The sequence below is a fragment of the Lonchura striata genome, chromosome 6 (genome assembly GCF_046129695.1).
Source record: "Lonchura striata isolate bLonStr1 chromosome 6, bLonStr1.mat, whole genome shotgun sequence".
Classification (NCBI taxonomy): Eukaryota; Metazoa; Chordata; class Aves; order Passeriformes; family Estrildidae; genus Lonchura; species Lonchura striata.
The window spans coordinates 60,009,097-60,032,881 of record NC_134608.1 but is presented as its reverse complement, the minus strand read 5'-3'; the positions used below and the strand labels follow the sequence as shown (position 1 = coordinate 60,032,881).

Genomic DNA, 23,785 nt, shown 5'->3' with positions numbered 1-23,785 from the left:
CAGAAGTATTTTCCCTTTCTGCCTCCTGCCTGCTGTAACACCTGGGTTAGGAGGATGCGATTCGTGCCCGGGAACGGAGCTGTTCCCTGCGGGCACGGCCCGGGCAGTGCCAGGTCCTGCCCCGAGAGCCGCGGGCCTGGCGCTCGAAGGAGGGCACGAGGCAGGGGCAGCGCCTCCTCCTCTTTTAGGGTGATTGCGGGAATCCCAGATCCCTCTTTGGAGGAACTGGCGGTGCACTGTGACCTGTGTAAGGTGCCTAAGGACAGCAAGGGCGATCCAGGACCGCGCTCCCTGGTTGATCTGAACCAGCGCTGTGTGATGGGGCAGACCCCGATCCATCCATCCATCCATCCATCCATCCATCCATCCATCCATCCATCCATCCATCCATCCATCCATCCATCCATCCATCCATCCATCCATCCATCCACCCACCCACCCATCCATCCATCCACCGGTGCCCGGCCGCGGGGCGCCCTGCCGGGGCCGGGCCGCGCTCCCCGCCGGCCGTGCCCCGGGGCCGGGACCCCTCGGCCGCGGGCCGAGCCGGCCCGGCCCCGCCCCGGAGCCGCCGCGGCCCGCCCCGCGCCGGGGAGCGGCGCCGGCCCCGCCGCGCTCCGCGGCCGCAGGCGGGGCCGGGCCCGTCCGAGCCGGCGGCCGCGGCGGCGCCGGGCGCGGTAAGGCGGGGCGGCCCGGGGCGGAGGGCGGCGGGGCCGGGCCGGGCGGGCTCAGCTCGCCCCGTTCGGCCGGCGAGCCGCGGCCCCCGGGCTCGTTCTCCCCCTCAGCCCGCTGGTGGGCCCCGAGCTCCCGGGCCGTGCGGAGGGGAAATGCGGCCGGAGCGGCGGCGCTGCTGCCGGGCCCGCGGGGATGGGGCCGGGGCCGGGTGAGCCGCTGGTGCGGATGGAGCTGGCAGGGCCTCACTCGGAACGGGCGGCCGAGGAAAGGGCGGAATTGCACGGCATCCCTTCTGATGGGGGGGACGGGCCGCGGCTTGCCTGCTGCTGGGATGCAGGGAAAGGGGGTTGTGGGGACACGGGGAGGAGCGGAGTTGTGCCCGGGGAAAGGCAGCCGGGAGTGTTGGGCCGGAGCTCAGGGCAGCCGCCAGCGCCGTGGGACACGCTGGGGCAGCGCTGCGAGCGAGGGGCTGCTGCTGCTCCGGCCTCCTTCCAGCGCAGCGCGGGGCCGGTTGTTTCGTGCTGCTGCCCATCACGCAGTTTGATGACCTGTAATGAAGAGAAGCTGTTGGAAAATGTTTTGTTTAGATTTTAATTTTGTTGCATTTTCCTCTTGCGTTTCTGTTCTCGTTAAAAATAAATGCGAGGAAAGTGTCAAGTAGACTTTGCTCTGTTAAGAGCTGGAATTGTTTCTGTGAAAGGAGGGGTGACGGTCATGCTTCTGGAAGAGGTATTGTCAAGCTTATTTACTCAGTGGAGAGAGGATATGTTCTAGATGTGTTCTGGCAATAATAGCAGTAATCCATCAGAAAAGAGCAGACTATTGCAAACTAAACAACTAAACCAACAAGTGTGCTTGTTTACCTCATCTGCTGAACAGTCATTTCGTAGAAAGGCCCAGGAGTTTTAATACCTGCCCTCCATAGCTGAAATAGGATTTTTGTAAAACAAATGGTAATGAAACTTGGGCTGGGTTTGAGACTGTAGCTCTCGAGCTGTTATTTTATGGAAGGCAACACTTTAGGGTGTAGTCTGCGTGGTAGGAATGATGACCTGCTGGGCAAAGCTGGGGCTAGGAATCATCAAACTGATGGTCTTGTCCCTGTCATTTATCTTCTGCGCGTCCTCAAGTAACTGAACTCAAACCTCAGTTTCCCCTCTGTAAGTGAGGTTTATTATATTTCTCTGCTTTTCTCAGGGTGGTGAGGATAAAGTGCAGCAAGAGATTGCAAGGTACTAGGAATTGTTGTGTGCATTAAAGACTTAAGTGGGGCTTAGTGGAGTCATCTTTGTGGTTCAGATTTGACTTCAGGAGGATGCTTGGTGGAAGAGAATGGATGAGAAGAACAACCATCTAGTCTGGAATGAGTGCGGAAGCCTCTGTGATAATGCTTTTATCCTAGCCAAATTCAACAACAGGTTTCTCTCTCTCTTTAACCAGTCCTGTTTTATATTTTATATTGGAATGGTTGCTATGCTCTTCTCTGTGAACAGCCCCTTTATTAACAGAGCTTCTCATCCTCCATCTGGAGGTGGAGCGAGTCTAACAGTACCTCTGCTGATGCCTGTGTGCTGAGGGTGTTCTCCTGTGTTATTCGTCCCAAGCTTTTCATGCTGCTTTCTCCTCTAAAATAGAAATGACACAGTGCTGTGGGCAAGTGTTGCATGCTGTTGTCTCTCAGGCATCAAGCAAGATGATGATCCTGAGTCATTGCTGTAGAGCAGAACTGTTCCTTACATGCCCTGAGCTTTCCAGCTGTCCTGAGGAATCACACTGTGCAATCAATTTAAGCACTGGTAGAGCAGGGTTAGTTATTACATCTGTTGTATGAAAATAAATATCAGTGCTGTATTTTATATTTCTTCACTGTTGCTTGCTTCTGCTGCATCCTCTTCAGTGTAGTTGTATTTTCTCTTAGTAGCTGTGAGGTGCCTCTCATGCTAATAACTTGATTTCTTTCAAAATGTGAAAGTGGAGATGGTGGGATACTAGGGGGAAGAGGAAGTTGTTGTTTTTCCAGGAGCTTTCTTTTATTTTTGAAAGCAGACCATTCTGGGCTCTCACTTCACAGAACATCTAAGTTATTTAATTTAGATACATCACATGCTCTCAAAGAGATTCCTGTAAAATTAAAGCCTGAGCAGCAGCTTCCTGTGTGATAGTTTTCAATGGTGGATTTAGAAATTACATTCTTGATAGGGAAATCTGAGAATGAAGTAAGTGAAGGAACCAAATGAGACTTGGTTTTCTACTGGCAATTTTTTCAGTGTAATTTTGGGTACCCTGCAGGTGTCTGCAATGTGATATAAATATCCTTTAATATGTAATGTCTAATAAACCAGGATTTTAATTACTGTAACTGTTCTTTACTGTCTTAATTAAAAAACACAAACAACTGTGATATTTTGTGCATAAATCAGGACTCTTGAATGTAATGAAAATATGGGAACAGAATTTTATATTAATTTCTCTCTAGTTCTTCTGCTGTTTCTTAATGCTTTTGGCTCAGAGGGAAGTTTTTAAGTTGGGGCAGACCATAGTTCAGGAATATGTTATAGAATATAACAAGAAGATTTATTGCTGTGTAGTAAGGAATTGTCTCATAATCTTTTGTAAAACATGTTTGTGACATTGTTCTGAAGGTGTTTTTCGCCACTCTCTTAAAAGCAGTGCTAGGAGCAAAAACAGTGTCTTTTTCTCTCATCTGTATCATTATGGCAAGGGAACAGTTTGAAATTTTTGAGAACTGACTAGGACTGCAGATTAAATAAATGCTAGCTGTGTTGAAAGCATCCCATTTTGTGAAAGATGGGAAGTGAGTCACTGAATCCAGGTCCCCTGCCATTATAGGGATGACATCATACAACTCCTCTTAGGAATTCTTTCATTCTTAATTTTTTCTCTTAATCAAGAGGACTTCTGGTGATGTTTACCCCCTCAGTCATGTCAGAAAATGCTTATTCATTCCCTTTTTCATATTTTTTCTTTTTGTAAAGAACCAACTGAAAATGTCTCAGAATCCTGACAAGCTAAATGCAAGTGACGAAAAGTTGAGTGGTTTGGAAGATGATGAGGAGGAGAACTTGGAGAACTCGGATCAGTCTGTTCGAAAAAGAATACGACAGAGTGCTCCAGGGTCACACAGAGATGATACACCAAAGTGTAAGCAAAACTGCTTTATGAAATACAGCAAAAAATAGCCAATTCTCTAATTGTTGTTGGAGCAATCATAGTGTTTTATAGCGTTCTGTGCAAGTTTGAGTGTCTTGCAATTAAATACAGTGTGACTCTTGATGTTATGCCTTGAAACTGTAACACTTTTCTCCCGGTTTTCTTTTTATTTTCCTAATTGTACACACAGTATGCACATTTTCTTAATTGTACACAATGATCACATGTATACTAAATATCCTGGTGTGTTGGTGCTCTTGGAATGTATGAACACCACCCCAGTGTGTTCCAGCTAAACTGACTCTGCTGTTTACCTTATCAGCTGAACCTTCTGCATTGCTCTGTTCCTACTGCAAGGCAGAAAAGGCTGTTATCAACAAAGGGATGTCCTGTCAGCCCCCTCACAAGATAGATGGAAAGTTTTGTATTTAATCCTAATACTACTTCCATATAAACAGGACTGCATATTTTTTCCAAGGCATATTTTTCTTTGCCATTCTGCTTTTAACATGAAGGTCTGGATGTAATATGGGAGCCAGTATTTCTGGCAAATCTGTAGATAAAACCAAAGGGAAGTTTTCTGGCTCCAGAGATTCAGTTCAAAGAAGCAGAATTGCTCAGAGTTACAGATTTCTGTAGGGAGTAACATTTTGTTTGTTGCATTCTTTTTATTTTTTTCTTGTGTTCAGTGTCGTGTTACTCAGAGATGTTCTGAGGGAGTTTCTGTTCCCATGCCTTGCTGGATGCCTGGTAGGAAATGGGTGTTTGTATGGAGAGAGGCTCTGAACATGGGGAAGTAAAAATCATGGCACAGTCTAGCAGTGCACCACAAAGAGGTGGTTTGGTCTCAAGCCCTGCCCTCATGTAAGAGAGCAGGTATGAGAATGAAATGATATGATTTAGGAGCAATCTTTGGCCAGTGAAAGAGTCTTTGCTCTTAGAGCCGCCAGTGCTGAAGTCATTTGGCACTCAGACAAGAGCGCTGTGAACTTTGCTGCGTGCTGCTTCTTCTCAGAATATCAATCCTTGCTGTGTTCCCAGAGTCACTCTGCCAAGTTAAGCTCCAGGCAGAAGGAAATTAGGGTTTAGGAGGGCTGCATGGAAAGAGCAACATATTAATGAAAAACGAGCACATTGGACCTCAACTGTATGAACTCAGAAGAGCTCTGCATGGCAGACAAGTAGTGGACACTTCCCTTTGAAAGACCTTTTCAGTGTAATTACTTAAGTCCAATCAACATGGATTATCAAATGAGATGGTCCTAGTTTGCCTGAAACATTTCTCAGGGAACCCAGCTATGAAGATCCCTGCTTGGTTTCTTTCACTTTTGGGATTAATGTGTTGCTCCTGTGCCTGGGCTGTAGCTGAAGTGAATGAACTAGAGAATGGAATGGATCCATCAGGGCACCAACCCTGTCACTAACCTAGAGCCCAGTTTGAGGCTGCTGGCCCATCCTGGTCAGTCCCAAATGCCTGCCAGCGGAACAGCTCTCAAGCATTGGTGGTGCCACTGCTGCTGCTGCTGTCCTCTGTTGTTTGGGTGATGGCCTCTGGGGGAAAAAAAGAGTTTGGAGGAGTGCCATTTGCATTGGAAGTAGTGAGAATAATTAGCTACTGGTGTGCTGCTGCTTAACAGTGATGGCAATTGTTTGTTGACTGCTTTAATGATGAAATCACTTCCTTGAAAAATGTAAAACTGAAATGGCAATATGCACAATACTTGTGGAAGTGGTATGGTGAAAATGTTGCTGTTTGTAATTATTTCCTTCTACAGTGTAGAGAAAGATGCCAAGGTGCTATTAAACCATCCTAAAGAAGTATTGGTTTGTGTGGGGGGTGTTTGGAGATGGGTTTTAAAAGAGCTTGATAGAAGCAATTGACTACTGAGCCCAGAATATCCACTGGGATTCACTCCTTGTTTTTTTGAAGTACTCCAAACATGCGTCATCCACAGAATGGGAAAGGAGAAGAATCTTCAGCTGATGCTGTCATTTGACCCTGAGTACTATCAATAAGGTGGAAAGTGTCCAAAAGACTCTTTCTGCAGGCTTTTGTTGAGAGCTGTCTGACAGTGTAATTGGTGTTACAGCCAGTCCCTCTCGGCCTGTGTCCATAGAAGAGCTCATGGAGACAGCAAAGGGAGTCACCAACATGGCACTGGCACATGAAATTGTGGTGAATGGAGACTTCCAGATAAAACCAGCTGAATTGCCAGAACACAGGTAAGGTTGGTGCCAAATACTAAATAAAATTGTGTTTGTAGAGCTGCAGAGCAGCTCTGGGGGTTCAGGTAAAGGCTCTGGCTGGTGCCTTGTCTGGCAGTGCCTGGGAGGAGGTAGGAAAGAATAGAAGACGGTGGTAACTATGAAGTTCTGCTTCCCAAGATATGTGTGTGTGAAAGGAGAACCTCTTGGATTAATTGGAGATGTGTGGTGCAAACCCCAGAGTGCTGTGGTTTCTGTTGTGTCCCCTTGTCCCAGGACTCAGAGGCTGCAGCCTTCCCAGTGCCCCAGTCTGGCTGCAGATGTAGGTAATGCTTTTAGCAATTTTGAAGCTTTCATTGCCTGTGGGAGTAAGAGGAAACTGATTATTTTAGCTTTTCCTGTCTGTTTCTTCAGGGGTATTTTGGGAAGAGATTCCTGTGTTTTATTAGGTTAGTCCTTGCTCCTTTCAAGTTCGAAGCCTTTCCTTCTCTGTGTGAGTCTGCAGTAATTGTGTGCCCTGCTGAGAGGGGAGAGGGAGAGCAGAGGAAGCTCCATCCTCTGTTCCTCTCTCTCACACACACAGTGAGGTGTGGCTGACAGCTTCCTGGCTTGATTTGGGGAAGGGGGTACATATTTCATGGAGGGAACTTGGTCCCCACTGGGGCCACTGCTGAACTTAGACCTGGTGTGAACAGGAACTGTCGGTATTTTGAGATAGGAATTGGTACTGAAGCAGTGGAATTCCTTTATTTTTTGCATACAAACTGATCTGGGCCCTTATCTCAGAGTATTTTGAGATAGGAATTGGTACTGAAACAGTGGAATTCATTTATTTTTTGTATACAAACTGATCTGGGCCCTTACCTCAGAGTAGGTGCAATACTTAGGTAGTGAAACAGAAGATTTTGTGTCAGGGAAGTTACTTCATTTCTTTTAGGTTTGCTACTAATTTTATTAGTGGAATTGATTTTACTTAGTGGGGCCTTTAAAAGGAACATGAATACTTGTCTTTTGAAGACAAAATGTAATTTTTGCCATTTTTGTTTTGGTCCAGTTTTCTAGATGTAGCACGTGATAAATACTTTGAAGGGTTTTACTTTGTAGCTGCCTTTGCTGGTGTGTAATCTTGTATTAGGACATAAACCATTCCAAATCCTGTGTCCAGTTTTTCTTGCTTTTCTGGGTAATTTTAAATGATGGATCTCTGTTAATCATCATATAGTTACTATTGCATTATATTCATATTATTACATGCTGTGCTTCAGGAGCTGCAGGTTATCTGTAAGGTGGTGCAGAAACCAGTATCATTCCTTATAACATGTTTATTCACAGCTTAGAGAAGAAAGTCAGAGATATTGTGCATAAAGCTTTCTGGGATTGTCTGGAAGCTCAGCTAAAGGAAGACCCCCCGACATATGATCACGCAATTAAGCTTTTGGGAGAAATTAAAGAGGTAAGATGATCTGATATGAAGGGAAATGATTGAATTTGATATGAATGAACAGAAGTGGTTGGAGTTTGGCTTTTCATAAAAAATCCTCTTGTTCTTTTTCATTCCTGTGAACATACACAAGCTGTATAATCCAGGAGGAGAAATTTGAATATAAAACCAAATGCAAAACCATGTAAGGTGATTTAACAGGTAAGCAATACCAGTTCCATAATTCCAAGCTTCCTTCATGTTATGGCACTGGTATTAGGTATGGAATCAGTGAGATGCTCCAACACTGGGCTGATGAAACCAAGCACACCAGTCTGAATTATGATCTGTGCCACAGAGGATTTACCACTTAGTAATTTCAGTATCACACAGGTGGAACACTTGGAGTTGGTGGGTGGTTGGTTAAAAAAAAAAAAACAACAAACAAAAAGGGAAATTTAATTATTTAGTTGATTAGATAAGAATCCTTGGTAGTGTTCAAGCCCTGGTTGATGGGGCATTAAGCAAACTGGTTTAGTTGGAGGTGACTCTGCCTGTGGCAGGAGTTTGGAACCAGGTGATCTTTAAGATCTCTCCTGACCCAAACCATTCTATGATTCTATAATTCTGCTTGGATCCTTGTAGTCTTTGATGTAGAACTAATGCACTGTTCACTTTCTATTTCAGAGTCTTCTGTCTTTCTTATTGCCTGGTCATACTAGACTGAGAAGCCAGATTACAGAAGTTCTTGACCTGGATTTGATAAAACAGGAGGCAGAGAATGGGGCCCTTGACATTTCTAAGTTGGTCAAATTTGTTATTGGGATGATGGGGACTCTCTGTGCTCCAGCTCGAGATGAAGACATTAAGAAACTGAAAGATATTAATGAAATAGTTCCTCTTTTCAGGTACTGAAATGTATTTGTTAGTCATGTTCAGAGTCTCTTAAATAATTTTAGAACTGGAGGGGGCAGCTTAAGACTCCTAGAAAGAAAAGAGTGATAGGGAAAAGGATGTAGCTGTGGGTGTGAAAGGGGAGAGATGCTCCAGGAGTCATTATCAAGGACCATCTCTGATCTAGTGAGTTGGAGTATTTGTCTGGCTCCTGCATGTCACTGAAGGACATTTGCTTAAATGTCAAATGCAAATAAGCTGCAAGGTAGCTGATGAATAGTCAGTTCGTATCAGAATTGAATGTCAACAGCAGAAGATGAAAAAGGCACACAAGGGTTTGGGGAAAAGCATTGCTCTTTTCCCACCAGTTTGTCCTTTCCTCCCAGTCTGAGCTCTCTTCACCCCAGTCCCTGTGTAATTCCCTGTCTGTTCCAAAGGGAGTATGTGTTCCACATCTGAGAGCATCCAGGCTTCTGCTTTGTCACCATGTTCTCAGTGGAACAGCTCAAGGTCTCAATAGTTGAGAGAAGCTTCATTAACCTTGCTGTTTTCTAATTTGAAAGCTTCCAGGAGTTCAGGATTGACTTGGCAGAAATACTGCCAGCAGGAATTAGGTTGCTTTGAAATTAAGGTGTTTTATTTTGGTGTTTGTTTGTTTGTTTTTTCTTTTTTGCCCCTCGGGTCTGATTATTCACTTCCCACTGGGGTTGGCTTTCCAGGCTTTCAACAGCCATGGCCTGCAAGCTTGGAAACCCAGATGTCTTTTCATATACAATACTGCACATCCTGGGAGATAAAATCTATGGAGCTAGTGAAGTTAATTCCATGGAGGCTTTTTTACAGGAGAGTAGGATTTGTTTCCCACTTGGAAGAGGCACATGCATGCATGTACATGCTTGTTCCAGCTTTCTCTGTCTCATGTTCTGAAGTTGTTAAGCTGTTACTGTTTCCCATGCATGTTTTTGCTCTTTCTTTAGACAACCTGTAATAAATCTTGTAAACAGCACCTCGGAAACATCTGCAGCCTTGAATAACTTTTTCTGTTTGTTTATTTAGAGCAATTTTCTCTGTATTAGACCTAATGAAAATGGATATGGCAAACTTCGCTGTCAGTAGTATTAGGCCAAAATTAATGCAGCAGTCTGCTGAATATGAAAGAAAGAAGTTTCAGGAGTTTCTTGAGAAACAGCCAAGTATGACTTTGTTCCTTTCTTTCTTCCCCCCTGACCTCCCAGTAAACTGCGTGTCTTTGCTTGTAGATTATGAAAAGAACTCAGATATTTTTATAAGTTCTAGAATTCCTATGATAAATGACAGCTTGTGCCCCAAAACTGTGGTTAGAAAAAATCTGCCAGAACAATAGTTCTGCCTTTGGTATGTTCAGTTTAATTTCAGTACAGTGTAGGGCATGATTACCTAGCATCATCTCACCTCTGATTTCCTGTAGCTGTGTGGTTTTGTTTTAGGTGTTCTGCTTGATGCAATAAATGAAATGCATGTCATACCTGATATCATGGGCATTAGTCATAGTAACTAATGGGATTGTTTGGAAATTATCGATGGAAAAACCTGGTTGTGGAATTTTCTTAACAAGATTTTTTTTCTCCGCTCTTCCAGATTCTTTGGACTTTGTCACCAAGTGGTTGCAAGAAGCAGCAGATGATCTTGCAAAGCTGGGACATGAAATGTTGCCTCCCCACTGTAGTGATGCCACTGGTGGAGCTTCTGCCTTGTGCTTCACTGCTGTACAAAACCAGGCCTATCTGAAGCTTCTGAAGTGGGATCACGTGAACAGGCCTTTTCCAGAAGTAGGTATTTAACAGAAAAATTGGTTCTGTGTTTGTTCCACTCCTCTGTTCCCAGGACACAGCAGAAGCTGTTTGAATTTGTAGCCTGGCAACACATACAGAGCTAAACCATTGATCTCTGATTGGGAGATGGGGCAGCTCTAACAGGTGCCTGTCTTTCAGTGCTGGAGCCTGCTTAGCTGGGAAAGAGGAGCCAGGGATTTCACTGTGCTCCTGTTGCTGGTTGCTGTTCCCTGTGCCTTTGCTGCTGCACCCCAGTGTCCCCTGCCAGCCCTGCAGACTGACTCCCTGTTGTGCTGGCTCCCTCCCTCCTTGCAGACGCTGCTCATGGACCAGACACGCTTCCTGGAGATGCAGCTGGAGCTGGAGCAGCTCGTGGTGGTGGGGACAGTGCTGCTGGTCACGTTCAGTGCAGCAGGCCCAGCTCTCATCGATGTGCCTGGATTCACCGAGAGGATCAAAACCATCGTCAGGGTGCTGCTGACGGGAATGCATCTCCCGTGAGTATGGCACCTCCTGCTCTCAGGGGCACGTGGAGCTCTCTTGTCACCCTGGGAAATGATCAGGTTAAGCCAGTTTAAGGCTGGGGACTGCAGGAAATGCAGAGGAAATGACGAGGGCTTTTTGTGAGCCCAGGCTGACATTTTTTCTTCAGTTAACTCACACAGAGCTGTCTTTTCTTGGTCTGCTGATTCATGGTTTATACAAGCTGCTCTTTTCGGCGCGTGCTTTTCACGGTGCCAGCAGCTGCCCCTGCTCAGAGCTTGGGCCAGGCTCCCCAAAAACCTGAGTGTGGCACAGTAAGCTGCCTGCAGATTTAGTGATTGCTTTACACCTGTGGGTTTTGATTTAGTCAGAGCTGTCCTCAGGCAGAAACTCAGCTCTTATGTGTGTGGATTGTTCAGCCTTGAAGTCCTGAATGTTCTCCTACTTTCTTGCTTTAGATCTTAGCTTTATTTTTCATGTATATACAATTGTATTAATCTTTATAATTGGCTTTATCTGCATTATGCTTTTTCCACTACATTTGATAAGTAAGGCAACTCTAATTGAATGGTTTATTTTTAGAAAGTTGGAAAACAGTGATGTTTTAATACCTTATGTTTTCTAGCTCCTTTAACCTGAAGGAATCCCTGGCCACCGTGGGCGAGAAGGTGTGTGCTGAAGTGAACAGCTGCCTTTCCCAGCATGGCTTCACCCCGTTCTCAGCTGAGAGGGAGGCTGTGCTGAAGGGACAGATCCAGGCAGTGGCCAGCCCGGAGAACTCCATCTGCAAGCTCATAGGTAGGTCTGCAGAGTGCTCTGCTCTCCCTGTCTGTGGAACTGGGGCTGGGGGATGTGCAGGGCTCCTCTTTCCCTGTTGTTTCCACATTGTTTCCATGTTTTTTCCATGTTGTCTTTCCAACTTGCTAACCACATTCAGGCTTATTGCATTTTACATGAGGTTACACTGTCTCTAATTCACCATCTCTTTTGAAAACAAACCAAACCCCTTTTTTTCCAGATTCTCGAATTCAAAAGTTTCTGGACAATTATCTTGCATCCAGTCATCAGAAATCATTGCCTGCCATTCCTGGAGGATTAGGCCCCATTCAGAGGGAGCTGGAGGAGATTGCTGCCAAGTACATTCGTCTTGTCACCTACAACAGAATGGTCTTCAGCCCTTACTATGATGCAGTCCTTGGCAAAATACTGACTAAGGAAGAATCCCAAATTGTAGGGAAGTCAGAAGAATCATAAAAAAACCAGTCTGTGTGCTACCAATACAGTATTGTCAGCTATTAAATAAAACTTCTACCAATATTTGTCTAGGAAAACAGCTTTCCGTGTAAATACTGGTTCCTTTTAACCCTTGAGTGCTGACTGGTGAGGGAAATAGAGGAGATGCAGAAAAGGTTCTGAGGTAAAAGATGAGAGATGCATTTCTAATATAATTATGCAACCTGGGGAAGGGGATATCATGGGAGTCTTCTGGTGGCAATTTTTAGATTTTTGAGCTGGTGATAGGTAGGGCAAGTTTAAGAACCAAACTTTGTATTTAAGTGGCTCATTTCAGGGCATTTAACTCTTAATTTACAGTGAACTTAGTTTAATTTATCCAGAGCTGATTAGCAATGGTTCTTCCCAGAAGGGGTGATTTGGTTTAAAAAAAAAAAAAAAATATCTTTCTTTAAAGAATTAATAAAGCTAAAATTCTAAAGAAGAACTTTACCAGACAAAACACCAAGCCAAGCAGCACTTTTCTGTAACATTATGGTGAGTATAGTAGGCTTACTAGTTTTTTCTGTATTTTACTGCATTTTTAATAGCATTTTTTTGATGTTTACCTGCAGATGTTGCAATCTATTTTTGTAGCAACTTTTCTGGTTATTGGGTAACTGTCCTCTGCTATGTACAGTACTCCCAGAAGTGGCAATCTTATAGATTGCAGCTGTATTTATATCTTGTAAAGATTTCAGAAAGGGCAGAGCTAAAACGTTTTGATAAAGTGCCATTTCTTACCTTTTTTTTTTTTTGCTAGTAATTTACTCCTTTTTAGGTGAAATACTAATTTTAAAGTAAATTCTCATTTGCAGAAGGTGGATTTAAAGTGTGTGAAACTTTAGGTTGAAAATTTTGGGCTTTTTAAAAACAACAACAGGGTTTGGTTGCATATTCAATCATGTATTCAGAAATATGTGCAGAGATGGTGGGCTGTATAAGTAATTTCAATGTACTGTGAGAGGTGAATGGTTTGATGTTAGTTTGAATGTACAGGGAATATTTTAGTAGATTTTTTTTCACTTTCTAGATGTGTTCTTGAAACTTAGAATATTTGTAGGTCTTGAATTTCATAAGCTACATGTTGTATAGAGAAGAGCCCAGTGATCTTACATTGCAATCTCAGGCTCAGCTGGGAGGTAAGTGAAATTTTCCTCTGGTTGAGCACAACTGTGTATTACAGTAATCAATATTTGATGGTTTTATGAAAGCAAAGTTTGTAGTTACTCACAGTAAGTGGCCCAAGTATGAGGCTGTCCAAACCAGAACGTGCTTGTCTTTAAACAGAACTTGCAGAAACACTTGATTATGATCCACTCTTGATGCTTCCCTTTCCAGTTTCCTTTGAATGTCAGTGTGGATAAAACTGCACCAACTTCGGAGGGGGATGGAAGAAATAAGGCCTTTTTTTCTATATTAGCAACTTTAAACCAAATCTTTTCTTGTTCATGACAAAGCCCCTTCTCCAAGGGAAAAGCCCAGCAAAACCCTGTGAGAGTTCATCAGCTCAGATAAGTGAAAATGTCTGTCTTTGAATCCTTCTTTGAGAACTCAATGAGGTTAGTTAGCCAGGAAAAAAGGGTTCTGAATAGGGTCTATTTCATTGTTTGGATCAGCAAAGGATTCTACAGAGGTCCTCAAGGCTGCTGCCTGAGCTTGCTGGGCTGTGCTGTTAGAGCAGGCTCTGCCTCACATCACAGCCTAAAGCTCTGCAGCTGCACCAGCTCCCTCAGCCTGTGCTGCAGGAGCCACCAGAGCCCAAACTGCTGGAATTGGCACCAAGAGAGATGGCCAAGGTACAGCTGTTTCCAGTTTTCTCAAATGGGAGCTGCCTTTAGAGGCACAGAGTTAGATGAGGTACAGGATGAGCTCGAGGGTGTGGGGAGGAACATCATGGTGAGACAGAAAAGCCCTTGGAAGGTGTGTGACTGATGGCAGAGTGCAGGGCACTGCTTTAGCAGCAGATAAAATCCTAACTGAGGAGATAGACGGCTGCTTCCAGGGCTGGGATTCAGGGCTCAGGGCCCAGGAGTGCCTGCTCCTGACACGGCAGCAGGGACTGTGCTGCCACCGTGATGCTTTTGCTCACAGGGCCACACAGGGATCCCAGCTCTCCGCACAAGATTGATTTGGTCCTAAGCAGAAAGATCCTAGAATGAGGGAACGGAGTGCAGTACTCACCTGTGGCTCCACTCTCACCTCCAGGGCCCTCACTGAAGGAACAAATGCTCCTGGCACAGGTGCTGGGGGCCTTTCAACAGGAAAGAGCTAAAGGAAGTGCAATAAATTCCCACAAGTGCAAGGTAATGACTCTCCCAGGTTATGCATTTTAACGAGAGTGTTTGACAAACAGTTTCTCTACATCCTCTCTAAAAGAAACGGGGAGCTGCAATTGAGTGGCAAAGCAAGGAAGAAGTTCCAGGATGAGGCCAGCCCCATCTCCATGTGCAGGTGCTTCACCCTTGCCCTGGCAGAGAGGAGCCCTGGCTCAGGCAGCTGTGCTGGGGTGGGAATGGCTTTCATTTGCCCCAGGCTCTGACAGTCCTGTGGTCCAAGGGGTTCTTAGGATCTTAGCAGAGTCAATCTGATCACAGCCAATTCCAAGTTAAAAGCTGGAGTACGCATAGAAACTGCTTGGAAAGCTCACATAGTGTTTCTTTAGCTTGTTTGAAGATAACACAAGTGCTGATTACAAGCTGATGTAGCTGATTATTAACATTTAGCTTTGTACATGTACGTGGAAGAGCAGTGCAGGTATCCAGGACCAGGCTGTGAGCCAGTGCTCCTGGACCACCCACACTGAACTGAGTTAGTCTTACAATGCTGTCTTCTTCAAACAGCCCTGGAATTACAAGCCAAAGTGTGCTGTATCCTCTAGAAAATGGAAAGCAAGCTCTATTCTAATATGTATGCTCTGATCAATTTCCTGTGATGGTATAATTAGCATTGCTTTTGAAGTGGCTGAGTAATATATAAGAAATACCTTGTTGCGTTTGAATAAAACCAGAATGAGGCATGATGTTATGGATATCCTTTTATTTTAAAGGAATGGTCTTTTGTTGTTGTTTTATTTTTTAAATTTTTAACTACAAAACAGATTCCTTACATTCTGCCATAAATAAAAACGAACAATAAGGCAGGACACTACATGAACAAACAGAACAACTGTTTTCCAGAAAATGTGAATTTCAAATGCTTCACAAGTATAAGCCATCCAGTTTTTAAAATAAAACTGTTGAAAACCCACAAGAGTTCAAGTGGTAGATGTGTACACCCTCGAAGAACAAAATACAGTTTTGACATTTTGCACTTTTGGTTTTGAAAACCGAGTTTTGTTCAGAGCACATTCTAAGGTTGTTCGGGCTGTTTTCAGATCAAGAACCATATGGGAGAAGAGGCACCACAGTAACAAAACCATGTTCAAGGATTTTTTTTGTTTGCAGCTGTCCCTTTTAAATGCTTGACTTTTAAGAGACTGATTCAACGCAAGTCTTTGTCTGTCACAGCAGAACTCCAAACTTGTTTCACCGGATTCTCTTTTGCTGTCGTGCTCTGTAAATGTCATGTACAGGGGGAACTACAGATCCTTTCTCCTCGTCGTCATCAGAATCCTCATGTGATCTCTTCACAGCCTTGTTGAGAATGGTGTTGTTTTCCACAGGTCCATTGCCTTCCACAGCTATTTCAGGCAGGCCGCCCGTGATTATCCGCACGGCTTCGTCAACAGCTTCAGAGACAGACACAGAGCGGCTCAGTGGGGAACCTCCGAGCCCTGGCAGCGACCAGCACCCCAGCAGGGACCCCCACAGACACCTAAGGGACACCTCTGCAACATGAGACACTTCTCCTGCCCTGTTCTACAAATGTGAAGCCTTGGCTGTCTGAAACTCTGAGCTGTGGTGAAGCCAATTAGAAAGGAAATGTTGCTGCTTCAGCTCCAGCCCTCCCTTTACACAGGAATTGAGGTCATTTGGGAGCTGCAATAAAACAGGAAGGCCTTTGGGAATCAGGGTAACTAGTTCATGATTCACCAGAAAGGCTGCAGAGCAGCTTCTGCTTCTCAACAGAGGAAGCCTCAAAAATACCTGTATAATTTAAATAGATATTTTAGTTTCACTCAAAGAAATTAAATCCTACATTTCTTTCTCTATAATTTTTTTTCCTTAAACTAACAAGGAGGGTGAAGAGTAGCAGATTATTATCTGCTGTAGGATCTGTGCTGTTTCTCTGTTCCACAACTCTCCTTCCCTTCTTTGCAGGAGCTCAGAATGCACTGCCTGCAGCTCATGCCCAGGCACTGCAACAACATGCACTCAGAGTTATCTCTCACCATGCTGCAAATTTGTAATTTCATGTTACAGCTGCAATGCTGCTGGAAATGCTGCCTTTAAAGGTTATTCTCAAAATCTTAATTTCTTTCTTTCAGTTTATACCACCAACACATTAACGAGCAGCTGGTGATTTGTAGTTTTTTGACTTTTTGTTACCTCCCTCCAGGTAAAAGTGCAAATATCTCTATTCAGATTCCAGCACAATCTCTTAAACACTAATTACACTCTGTAAATGAGGTCTGGGCTTTAGACAGCAATATCCATATGTAAACCCAAGTCTCATGCAGCCCTAGTACAGCCTCCAGAGAGGACAAGTAACTTACTGTCTGGCAGTTTGCATCTTCTGAATATCTCCATGAGCTCATCCACTTGAACAAAGGGACCCTGATTTGTTACCAAAGGGGGAAAAAAAAAGTTTAGAAGGTTATTTTTAATAGAGTGATACACACTGTGGTTCTATCATGACAGAATGTCTTCCACAGCTTTCTGAAATGTTCAGAGTTCTTTAAAACAAACCTGAAAACAAATAGGAGGTGGCAGAAGCTTCATGAGAACTACAGCTGCTGGTGGAACAGGAAATACCCCGCCTGGGACAGGATGTAAACCTGGAGCTGTGGGGAGAAAAGCTGGGTGAAGCCAATGCAAGACAGCTGGACTAGAGCTGCTTTTGCACTGCATTGTTATTTGACACAAATAATTAGTACCCTGTCCCTTTTCCCTCTACTAATTCCATATTGTTCACTCAGCCATCTGCTCTGTGATGTGTGTAACAGCTTATTTCCATTTACCATACCCCAAACTCCTTGTACTTATTTCTATGTGACCTTGGCATAAATTAAAACACATATGCCTTTAGCAAGCCAGTGAAATGACAGCCTAAGACTTAAGTACAGGTTTAGATGACTGAGGAAGAGGAAAGTACAGGTTTAGATGACTGATTAGGCTGGCTGAACAGCCAGGTTTCTAACTCGCCACAGGTGAAACACAACCACTTCCCAAAGCCTGACTTACGTGCTAAGTGTCTTGGCTGAAATGGAATCATCTGCTGGGTGTCTGGTTTGGGATATTCAGGCTTCCTGTCTACTTCATCCTTGAGAACAGGCACGATGGAAGGTGCAACCACAGGGTCTGGAATTATTGCTGCTAGCTTGGCACGGGAGACATCCTGTGAAAGCCAATTAGAGAGTGCTGAACTTGGCAGGATCACATGGCTTGCTTCAATTACAGGATAAAACCTCACTCTGCACCAGTCACTTAATTCTCACTTTGCCTGCATTCTCATTTCAGATGGCCTCTTACCAGACCATCTGGGCAAAACTTGCATGGTTTCATTAAATATTTTAATCCTACAGCGACCCAGTGGAATGGAATGGAAACACTTGTTTCTGTTACTCAATGGGTGTTTATCATTTTTTGAGCGGCTCCTTTTTTAGGTTAAGAGGATTTAGGTGAACAGGTGCAGACCACTAGGCCTTCACAACTATCATTTCTCCCTCATTTCACTCCCTAGATTGCTTTAGCTGGAAAAGAAGTAAAGCATAAGGCAGTCAGCAGGCATGCAAAGCATCACTTCAAACAGGATTATGTTTTGGCATGTTCCAAGGAGCAGGAATTAGCCCCAGGGCTGCACCATCTTAGGTACACACCGCCCTGCATGCACTTAGCAAAATGTACTTGTTTGTAAGCTCACATCCAACTTCAAAATAACTTTGCCCCCACTACATTCAAAGAAAAGTATTCAGTCGCTTAATGTCAATCTGATTTCCACCTGTCAGATAATTTTACAGCTCTGTGGTGGTCAACAATTCAGCTACTTTGTTAACTTTGATGGCATCTGTATTTTTCATAAATTATTTGTCTGTGGAAGAAGTACGTGGAAGTTGAGGCACCGTTTTAGAGGCACGGATTGAGGGTTCTCTTCCTGTGCATGCAAATGGTAATCAGCTATTTTTTCTTCTCTGGCAAACTTAAAAAAATGTAAACCAACATCCTGTTCTGTTCTAATGATTCTCCAAAATTACAGAAATAGTAAAAATACATGTAGTTAGAAGCAAAACAGGAGATAACCAGATAAGGGGTCGGCCTAGACTTTGAACTCCACATGGCAGCACCAAGGCACCTGAGCCCTAAGAAACAACTGATAAAAGGTGGCCACTGATCCCTGTCAGTAGCCTTCCTCAGCCATTCCCAACAAACATTGGGACTGCAGCATGTGGGGTTTTTTTCCCAATGAAGTCAAGGAAGCTTTGCCACCTCAAAGCAGGAGGACAGCCAGCCATATTTCATATACATGACCTGATCCTACAAATTTCCCACAGAATTGTGGTTCTTGAAGGAGCTCAGATGTGAAGTGGAGGCTGTAGCTGCATGGTGATGGCATTAACACATCAACCTTTCCATGGGAACACAAGAGGTAACCAGGAATACCCAAAATTGCAGTTGTTACTGATGGTCCTGGCTCCTTTCTGCCCTTGGCCCCTGGCACTTGGCTGCCCAATGAGACCAGGAGGAGGAGGAGGAGGAGGAAGAGGAGGAGGAAGAGGAGGAGGAAGAGGCCTGTTTTGCCTGCTTCTCTAGCAAAGGGAAGGACTGTAAGGCAAATTCTAAACAAGGAATTGCCCAAGATTCCTAGGACTGAAAAGAACAACAGTGAACTGTTCTTATGCTCTTACCTTATAACCAAGAGCCTTCAGCTCGCTGGCAGAGCAAGGGTACAGATCCATGAACTTGTACCTGTCCACCAGCAGAGCTGTTTCTTTGCCCTCATATTCTTCCTTGAAGGCTGTAAACCTCCTTTTTTCCACTTTCAGGATGCTGGCCAGATCCCCAATATTACTTTCAAAGGCCAAAAACCGAGCCCAGATTTCCCTGGAACAGAACAAGGCCACTGAGAGTTACTGAAGGAGGAAGGATTACTGAGCACAACCCAGTTAAAAACACACAAGAGGACAGACCCAGACGAGTCTGGAGGGCCACTGCTGTTATTTACTTTAGGTGCATCTAAAATAGGCATTGCCCTCCCAGTGCCTTCTGTATTCCTCTAAGAGCTTTCAGTCTGGTGGACTGCAAAGGAATTTGTTACAGAAAAGAAAGGATTTCTGGTGTCAAGGACTTCAACATTTGAGGTGAGCTTTTATCAAACACTCTGCTCATCCTGTGCACACAGCTTCACTCTGATGTTGATATGGGAAGGACTTTTTACCATGCATTATCATCTAGTTCCTCTGCACCGACCAGTTAGCACATTCTAACTGGCAAGAACACAACAGGCAGTGCTTCAGAATTTTATACAGCCCAAAATATATATAGCTAGTGCTAATTTCTCCATGGAAAATCTCATACATAACTTAAGCAATATCTGACCATGTTTCTCATATTGATTCAACTTTCATTTTGGCTTTGGAGTTCACCTTTGAAGAAGATTCAGCTTTTAAGTTCTCGTGCTTTGTCACTTTTAAATTTGGCATAAAAATATTTCTCACAAAAGATCAGAACTGAAGTGCAGAATGAACGTGCACAGCAGTGCCCTATTTGATTCCTTAGTTTAGATGCTTTTGTCTACCAGAATAATGGTGAAGTGAACCCTCAGACTGCAAGGCTTTGGTGAGCATTATTTTTGAGAAAGAAACTTAAAGAGTAGCAATGAAAATATGGCAGTAAACAGTTAATCCAAGTCCTTTCTGGTTCTTTCCTTATTTTATTTTTATGGCTGGGAGATGCTCAGCACCCTCCTCAACAAATTCCTGATTCACCTTCTCAGCTCAGACCACTGAATCCTTACTGTACAGGAGGATTTTGCACTCCATCCTCAACAATCCTGCATTAGTGAGGTTCTAAAGTCAACAAACTAATAATTTCACTAGAAATGGGATAGGGACTTTCCCAAATCTTCACAGTTGTTGCTATTTTGGACAGCACAAAGAGGGGAAGGAACACCTGTACCTAATTTTGTCCTGCTGTTCATGTTTCTAATTTCTTTGGGATATTTATGGTTGAAAGGGGTTATGTATCTTTTCCAGTGCAGTGAAACTGCTTTTGCAGACGTACCCAGATTTCTCAGGTGGAAGGCTCCCTGAAGTTAAAACACGTTCAAACAAAACTCTTGTATTGTTGTCCTCTTTAAAAATAGAAAGAAAAAAAAAAATCACACCGAGTAAAATATATTAAAGACAAGTTAAAAGATGTCCATTCAAAGAGATGTGTACATTGAATTAAGCATAAGGCTGACTTTCATGGATTTGAATTTCAGTAACTATAAAGAGATCCGAGTTCCCACGTAAAACTTTCCTGATGTTAAATTCCAATATGAATTTGTTCTTTGGAAGTCTGTTTTTATTGACAGTGACAAACTGATCCTACTACAGGTTCTTTTATAACAGCACAGCTACTGCTTGGCATCTCTTCAGGATTTTTGGGGGTTTTATCCATTTTCTTTAATTATTTCAATAGCATATGTTGGGAAATTTAAATTTGGCCTTTTGATTCATTATTTCCCTTTTAAATCAGGGCAATACTAATATGCTTGTATAGTCCTCAGACATCCTCCCAAAATTATTAGACCTGGTTCCCAGCAAGAAGTCAGTCTTTGCACATTGCCAGCTGGGGAAATGGAGATGTTGCTGGGTTTGTTCCTAAAACTGCCAACTCCTGCCCTGTGCACTGCACCACCTCCTACACTCACAGGTCAGAGATCAGTTCTCCTGGCTTCCAGGAGTTCTGCTGGGTTATTAAAATAGACCAATAAACTACTGAGATCTAAGATAATTTTTTCTCATGGCAACTTACAGAAAGGTATTGTTAGTATTTATGTAGACCCACAATAAATTAAAGCAAAATTAAATATACTCTAACTTGTATAAAATCTCTCACTTTACAACTGACAGGAGAAAAAACCCTCAGAATCTTTAAACTCCCAGTGCCTGAAAAACGCAGGTACTGCAGTCTGACAGGAGAGGAATGGTGCCTGGTGCTGCAGAATCCACACAGCAGCTTGGGTTTCCTTTTTAAGAGGCCCCCTGCCTCGGGGAATCCAGCCAGAGCCCTTCCACCACCAGCTCCACCTCCTGCCCGGGTCTCCCCAGCCCCTGTGTCCTGCTCTCTCCATTGCAGCTCCCCAGCACCTTCCAGGCATGACTGACGTGCCCAGTATTGATATTACATCTTGCTCATCTACTTGGGGAGAATGAGTTTAAATTCATTCTAGTCAGGACCAGCTAATCTCTCACTCCTCTCATGCTGACTGTAAACTCCTTTAGACCTTTTTAAATTCCTCAGTGTACTTCCCACCATTTGCAGCAGATGCTGTGGAACTCCTGCACTGCCAGTGAGTTACAATTTGGAAAGTTCACTGTCCTCCTTTCAGCAGAATCAAGATTTCATGTCACCATAACTTCTGGAGCTTCAGTTCGGACAAACCAGCAGGTTTTGTGTTCAGATTAACTGCTGAGCTTCATGAAGAATTTAAACACCAAAAGCTTGGCCTGGACCTAAACTCACAGAGTAATGCTTCATTAGACCTCTCAAAGCTTAAAGCTTACCATTAAGGTGGGAAAGGTAGTCGATATATGCCAGTACATATTCTGGAATGTCCCCATATTTTTTCAGCCCTAGCTCAAAAATCTTAAAGGCCACAGACTTATCCTGCAAACATTGGGGGGGAAAAAAAAAAGTTATTAGCTTCAGTGAGCTGTGCACCCTCCTGCCACTTGTTTAGGATCAGGGTGAGCACCTGTGGTTACCTTACTACAATAATACTCCATTAAAGCTGCAGTAACATAGACATGGTGGCGGGTCCGGGCATCCTCTCTCGCTTTCTTAAATATCGTCCTTCCGGATTTAATGCCTTCTGCTCGCCTTGCAAATTTCATGTACTGGATATAAACCTGAGGTGCACATTAAATTTAAATAGCATCAGTGCTAACAAAGAACACCAGGATATCATTAAGTTTTTTACTATGTCTGAAGCAACCATGACTCAAAAAATACAGCAAATGAATCCTAACAGGAACAAGGCTGTCTTGTGCCTCTGTGCTGTTTTGCTTTAAATACTGAGGCAAACCTTTTTAAAGATTTTTTTTTAAATAAAATGTGGAATACACCTAAGACTGATCCCATGAAAAGACAGTAGTTAATACACAGATTTTTCAAGGAAGTGGAGGGAAGGAGATGAATGTAATTTACATTAGCTGGTGCCTTCAGAGAACTCAAGGCTTATTGTAAAAATGGTAACTTCCCAATAAAGTTAAGACATCCATAAAGCCAAGGAACAGCCAAAAGACCTGATGAAGCATTTTACTGTACATTATACAATCCAAGATACAAATCCTCCTGCCTGCAAGTATTTATACCTGATCAAGGAAATAATGAATGTGTGAATTCAGCAGCCAATTTGTGACTTGCATTTCTTTGGGAGTCAACTCTCCTTCACTCTGAATTAGATCACAAATAGCAGCATTCCTTAGCAGGAGGTACATGGTTTCCCATAAAATATGCCTTTGGGAAGCATTAGGACGTGTCTCTAAAGAATGGCAAGTGTTAGTAAATGGATACCTCTCCTCTGACACTGACCTGTTGTTTAGTGTTAGGCTTCACACCTTCTTTTGCCTCCTCATGCTTTGTTGTGTCTGTTTATAATAAACTAAACAACCTTTTGAGGGCAGGTTACTTCTGACATCACTGGTTCAGCACCACCAGAGCTGGCACACGGACAGTGCTTACTGTGTCACTGCAGCACGGCAACACTCTGATACCTACATGGTGCATTGCAGATTTATTTGCAAACTACATGGCCACAGGATGGTTGTGAAATATTTTATATTTTTTATCTCATTACTTGTTGTAAAAGACTGTGTAAAAGAGACAGAGGAGGAAAGTGCACGTGTCGTAGCGTATGTCAATGGATTGAAGACTGCAATTCTGCCACCTCACTACTCCACCTGCTCCACCACCCCTGTGACCCAAGGAATCCTGTAAGTGCTTCCCCACTCTGTGCATGCACTGGGTGACAATCCATGGGGATGTGGAGGCAGCAGGGTGATCTCACCAGCGTGGGGTCGATGTCCTCGATGGCCAGGAGCCGGTTGTAGATGCTGTGCACTTTCTCGTACTTCATCCGGCTCTGAGGGAAAGCAAACACAGACTGCTCAGTAACTCCCTTCACATCATCTCCCACAATGCAAAACTCAAGCTGAAGACAAAACTAGAATTTTCCTGTTCCCATTTTTCCCTGGCTGAACACTGTGTATGTCAGTCCCTTTAGTCAGATATGTATTCTGTCTCATGCAGACGATTTGTTACTTCCCACATTAATTTCCCACTGAGGGTTACCTACATGCTTTTCAGGAGTCTCTCAAGTCTTTTTCTAATGTAGTAATACTGCAGCAGAACTGCCATTGGAGGTGTTTGGCATATGAAGACTGTATCCTTTACCTCTGTCTAAAAGCAATGTGCAGCTAGGTAGGAAAACCTTCTTAACTCTCCAACCTACACATTTTAAATAGTCCATTCTGTTCCCTGCCAGC

General features: G+C 43.7%; 2 protein-coding genes across 8 annotated transcripts in view; one reads left to right on the top strand and one right to left on the bottom strand.

Moving 5' to 3' along the window:
- The first annotated feature begins 226 nt into the window (after nucleotides 1-226).
- On the top strand, nucleotides 227-14,953 carry TCP11L1 (t-complex 11 like 1). 6 transcript variants are annotated; one of them, XR_002465204.3, is made up of 11 exons: nucleotides 730-894; nucleotides 3,672-3,837; nucleotides 5,937-6,069; nucleotides 7,384-7,504; nucleotides 8,159-8,379; nucleotides 9,422-9,558; nucleotides 9,983-10,173; nucleotides 10,492-10,673; nucleotides 11,285-11,457; nucleotides 11,678-12,429; nucleotides 12,995-14,953. XR_002465204.3 is itself a non-coding variant. In XM_021527603.2 (10 exons), the coding sequence occupies exons 2-10, from the start codon at nucleotides 3,684-3,686 to the stop codon at nucleotides 11,911-11,913; spliced, it is 1,548 nt and encodes a 515-aa protein (XP_021383278.2). In that variant the 5' UTR covers nucleotides 227-247; nucleotides 3,672-3,683; the 3' UTR covers nucleotides 11,914-14,953. The 6 variants fall into 6 exon arrangements, 5 of the variants coding, with proteins under 5 accessions (XP_021383278.2, XP_021383277.2, XP_021383274.2 ...); XM_021527603.2 differs by lacking the exon at nucleotides 730-894 and adding an exon at nucleotides 227-247 and having other exon boundaries at nucleotides 11,678-14,953; XM_021527602.2 differs by lacking the exon at nucleotides 730-894 and adding an exon at nucleotides 230-252 and having other exon boundaries at nucleotides 11,678-14,953.
- A 2-nt stretch (nucleotides 14,954-14,955) lies between these two features.
- The window catches only part of CSTF3 (cleavage stimulation factor subunit 3), a 48,078-nt gene continuing 39,248 nt past the window's right edge, over nucleotides 14,956-23,785 (bottom strand). For both annotated transcript variants that reach the window (XM_021527596.3, XM_077784392.1), the window contains 9 exons: nucleotides 23,308-23,382; nucleotides 22,004-22,147; nucleotides 21,803-21,905; nucleotides 20,313-20,382; nucleotides 18,938-19,133; nucleotides 17,277-17,430; nucleotides 16,782-16,876; nucleotides 16,589-16,649; nucleotides 14,956-15,661 (listed from right to left, as the gene is read on the bottom strand). In XM_021527596.3, the coding sequence (XP_021383271.1) occupies nucleotides 15,459-15,661; nucleotides 16,589-16,649; nucleotides 16,782-16,876; nucleotides 17,277-17,430; nucleotides 18,938-19,133; nucleotides 20,313-20,382; nucleotides 21,803-21,905; nucleotides 22,004-22,147; nucleotides 23,308-23,382 (1,101 nt within the window). In that variant the 3' untranslated portion in view covers nucleotides 14,956-15,458. The remainder of the gene's footprint in view (nucleotides 15,662-16,588; nucleotides 16,650-16,781; nucleotides 16,877-17,276; nucleotides 17,431-18,937; nucleotides 19,134-20,312; nucleotides 20,383-21,802; nucleotides 21,906-22,003; nucleotides 22,148-23,307; nucleotides 23,383-23,785) is intronic.